The sequence below is a fragment of the Lolium perenne genome, chromosome 4 (genome assembly GCF_019359855.2).
Source record: "Lolium perenne isolate Kyuss_39 chromosome 4, Kyuss_2.0, whole genome shotgun sequence".
NCBI classification, from domain to species: Eukaryota; Viridiplantae; Streptophyta; class Magnoliopsida; order Poales; family Poaceae; genus Lolium; species Lolium perenne.
Genome location: NC_067247.2, coordinates 66,485,921 through 66,490,518, shown reverse-complemented (window position 1 = coordinate 66,490,518; position 4,598 = coordinate 66,485,921). Strand labels below are relative to the sequence as shown.

Below are 4,598 nucleotides of genomic sequence, written 5' to 3'. Positions count from 1 at the left end.
CCTATGTTTGTCCATAGCACTATGTGTGGTGTCATGGAGCAAGTAAATGCTCATCGCAAACATAGGTAGGCTCGAAAGGCAGGAGTTGGTCAGCTCCAACCTCCCAGCCGAGGAGAGGAAAAGGCCCTGCCAGGGGTCAACCCTATGACCCACCTTGTCGGGGAGGAAGCCCCAGTCAGCCACCCAAAGAGGGGCATCGCTCACCGGCAAGCCGAGGTATCTCATGGGGAACTTGCCCAAGCGGCAGTTGAGTAAGTTCGCTAGTCGAGACCTCTCTCCCTCAGTGACCCCTGTCAACAAAACCTCGCTCTTGTCAAAGTTTATCTTTAAACCTGACATGTTCTCAAAGAAGAGAAGGAGGAATTTGAGGTTCGCGATCCCCAGATCGGAAGGTTCGATTAGAACCATAGTGTCATATGCATACTGTAGGTGAGTCACACCCCCCCCCCCCCCCCCCGGAATGAGGTGCGGAACAACCCCTCGGATGTGTCCCGCCTCGCTAGCCCTTGCCAGCATGGCCGCAAGCGCATCGGCCATGAAGTCGAAAAGGATAGGGGAGATGGGGTCCCCTTGACGCACACCCCGTGCATTGCGGAAGAAAGGGCCAATCTCCCCGTTCACGTTGATCGCGGTCCGTCCACCTCGGACCAACTGCATCAACCTATGAACCACCGTGGCCGAGAAACCCTTTCTCAGCAGAACCTCCTGAAGGAGTCCCAGTTAACACGGTCGTAGGCCTTCTCAAAGTCAAGTTTGAGGAGCAAGCCCGGAAGCTTCTTCACCCTGAGCTCATGGGTAATCTCTTGCAGGGCCAGCATGCCCTCGTGCAGGCACCTGCCTTTTATAAAGGTCGTTTCACTGCGATCAATCGTCCTATGAGCTATAGCAGCTAAGCGGATGACGTAGGATTTCGCGATGAATTTAAAGATAACATTAATCAAGGCGATCGGTCTAAACTGTTTGATCGTCTCAGCTCCCTTCACCTTCAGGATGAGGGAGATGATCCCGTAGTTCAGCCTAGCGACGTCGACCCTCCCCAGGGCAAAGTCGTCGTTCAACATCTGAAGGATGGTTTTCTTGAGGGTTCCCCAGAACCGCTGGAAGAAAACCACCGGAAGCCCGTCGGGGCCGGGTGCAGAGTCCACCTTCATGCTCAGGAGAACCTCGTCCAGGTCCTCCGGGGTGAAGGTGAGCTCCAGACTCCGGTTCTCCTCATCACAGACCCGCTCAACCTCATCCCAAAGTTTAGGGGCCAGGGAGAAAGCCCTTACCTCCCCAGTGGCGCCCATCAAACCCTGATAAAACTGGTAAATATGCACCGTCAAAGCCTGCTGCCCCTCAATTTCCCCCTGGTCAGAGAGGAGGCGCGAGCCCATTCGTGATTTCATGGAAGAAAGTTGTATTGGAGTCACCCTTGAGGGTCCAATTCAATCGGCTGTGCTGACGCCAGTACTCCTCATCTAACTTGTCGAGTTGTAGGAGTTGGTCCTCTAGGTGGTATCGAAGTGCCCATCCTTCCTCGTCCAGTCCAGCCGCGTCGACTTCCCTGTCGATATTCTCCACCTGGGAGAGGAGGTTTTCCCTGTGAACCCTTTTCTCCTTGCCTAAATTGGCACCCCAGCCTTTTAGAAATTGGCGTGAGTGTCTCGCCACATACTGCCAAACCTCAATACTACCTCGATGTGGACCAAAGTCCGTGAGGAAGCTTGCCAGCTTACCCTTGAATAGTTCTCCAAAACCATTCACCTGGAGCCACCAGGTTTGGAATAAAAACCGCGAGGGTCGGCTCTGCAGCCCCTCCCCACTAGACAGGGTAAGGGGTAGTGGTCAGAGCCGATCCGAGTGATCGCTGTCAGCGAACAGAACGGAAAATAGGCCTCCCAGGCCGGGGCAACAAAAACCCTAGCAAGCGTGCACCTGATGGGATCGAGTTGCTTGTTCGTCCACATGAAGCGAGCTCCTGCTCGCCGGATCTCTCGAAGGGATAGGGACGCAATGGTATCATTAAACCGTCGCACCCTAGACCAATAGATGTTGCCATTGCTCTTGTCCCCAGCAGAGCGAATGAGGTTGAAGTCCCCACCAACCACAATCGGCACTGGGCAGGCCGCCACCGACCTCTCAAGCACCTCAAGGAACTCATTGGTCCTGTTGTGATCCGCCGGCCCATAAACAAGCATGAAGCACCACTTCATGTTGTTGCTTCTTTGAAGGATCAAGGAGCTAATGAAGAAGGTTGCCTTCCTCCATTCACCCACCTCAAAGCAGTCATCTCGGAAGCCTAGTAGCATCCCTCCTGAGTGGCCCTCTGCCGGCAACTGATGACCCACAAGTATAGGGGGTGTATCGTAGTATCTTCGATAAGTAAGAATGTCGATCCCAACGAGGAGCAGAAGGTGTTGACAAGCAGTTTCGATGAAGGATTCACTGTAAATGCTCACAGACAAGTATTCAGGGGGTTTTGATGTAACAGACGAATAAAGTACGAGTAAGTAAAGTGCGAGAGTAACAATTGCAGCGAGTGGCCCAATCCTTTTTAGCACAAAGGACAAGCCGGTTTGTTTACTTATAATGACCAAACGTTCTCGAGGACACACGGAATTTTAGTCTAGTGCTTTCGCTACATACGGCTAATTAATCTTCAATGTTTTGATAAGTGTTGTGTGGGTGAACCTATGCTAATGTACCGCCCTTCCTAGGACTAATACATACTTGTGATTATACCCCTTGCAAGCATCCGCAACTACAAGAAAGTAATTAAGATAAATCTAACCACAGCCTTAAACTCTGAGATCCTGCTATCCCTCCTGCATCGATATACCAACGGGGGCTTAGGTTTCTGTCACTCCGGCAACCCCGCAATTGGCAAACGAGTACAAGATGCATTCCCCTAGGCCCATAAAGGTGAAGTGTCGTGTAGTCGACGTTCACATGACACCACTAGAAGAATAACATCACAACTTAAATATCATAACATTGAATATTACTCAACCATACTTCACTACTAACATTTAGACTTCACCCATGTCCTCAAGAACTAAATGAACTACTCACGAGACATCATATGGAACATGATCAGAGGTGATATGATGATGAATAACAATCTGAACATAAACCTTGGTTCAACGGTTTCACTCAATAGCATCAATAACAAGTAGAAATCAATACCGGGAGAGTTTCCCCTATCAAACAATCAAGATCAAACCCAAATTGGGAGCGGCGGTGACGATGTCCAGCGGTGGAGACGGCGGTGATGATGGTGAAGATGATGATGATGGTGATGGAGATGATGTCCAACTTGATGGCGGTGACGATGGCGTCGATTTCCCCCTCCCGGAGGGAATTTCCCCGGCGGATCTCAGCCCGCCGGAGAGCTCTTTTCTCTCTGGTGTTCTCCACCCCGCAGAGGCGGCTGTAACTCTTCGCGGGGTACCCTCTGGAGCTTAGGTCTTCGGGGCGAAGGATTTCGCGAAGAAAAGGAGGCGAGAGGGGCTGTGGGCCCCCCTCCTCATAGGGCGGCGCGGCAGGCCTTGGGCCGCGCCGGCCTATGTGGTGGGCCCACCTCGGGTCCCCTCAGCTCCCCCTTCTAGCTCACTTCGTCATCTGGAAAAATAGGATTTTTGGTATAATTTCCGTCAACTGTTGTTGCATTCTGACGGTGCTTTTTCCAGCAGAATCCTGGCTCCGGTGCTCGATCCTCCAATAATCATGAAACATGCAAAATAGATGAAATAACATAAGTATTATGTCCAAATATGAAATATATCAATGAATAGCAGCAAATTATGATATAAAATAGTGATGCCAATTGGACGTATCAACTCCCCCCAAGCTTAGACTTCGCTTGTCCCCAAGCGAAACTGAACTCGGTAAACAGGACCACATGTTTATGGAGTGAAGAGTCGATAAATAAAATACGGACAAGAAGCATCATATTCATTCACACAAGACATTCTGGTAAACAACTCCTTCATATAATTCAACTTGAAACAAGTATAAGGTAATCACAAATAAAAGGTGCATAAGAAATCATAGTTGGTGATGGCAAACTTCGTTCTTGGTCAGAGAACAATTAACAATTATACTTATCTCATTGAGCAGCGCTCTCATGTTAAAGTTTATATGGCACAACTTGCATACTCAATCATAATAGTCTCCTCATGATCATTGATAACTTGCAAAGCTATATTCATTCAGATAAAACTTGTACTGAACAAGGAATAATAAAAGACATGATGAAGCAAATCACAATATAATGGTTTGATCACAACTACTCAAATGCTTGCTTGAGATGGAGGGAAATAGGTTTACTGACTCAACATAAAGTAAAAGACAGGCCCTTCGCAGAGGGAAGCAGGGATTAAATCATGTGCTAGAGCTTTTTCAGTTTTGAAATCATATAAAGAGAATAAAAGTAATATTTTTGAGAGGTGTTTGTTGTTGTCAACGACTGGTAGCGGGTACTCTAACTCCCTTGCCAGACAAACCTTCAAAGAGCGGCTCCCATTTTATTTTTATTTTGTATGGCACACCTTCCAACCTTTCTTTCACAAACCATGGCTAACCGAATCCTCGGGTGCCTGCCAACAATCTCATAC

The 4,598-nt window shown here is 48.8% G+C and overlaps 1 protein-coding gene across 1 annotated transcript; it reads right to left on the bottom strand.

Annotated features, from left to right (window-relative positions):
• Positions 1 to 1,353: 1,353 nt before the first annotated feature.
• Positions 1,354 to 2,291, bottom strand: LOC139838979 (uncharacterized). The gene is made up of 2 exons (XM_071828997.1): positions 1,918 to 2,291; positions 1,354 to 1,804 (listed from the first exon to the last, which is right to left on the bottom strand). Exons 1-2 carry the CDS (start codon positions 2,289 to 2,291, stop codon positions 1,354 to 1,356), a joined length of 825 nt encoding a protein of 274 aa, XP_071685098.1.
• Between the last annotated feature and the right edge of the window lie 2,307 nt (positions 2,292 to 4,598).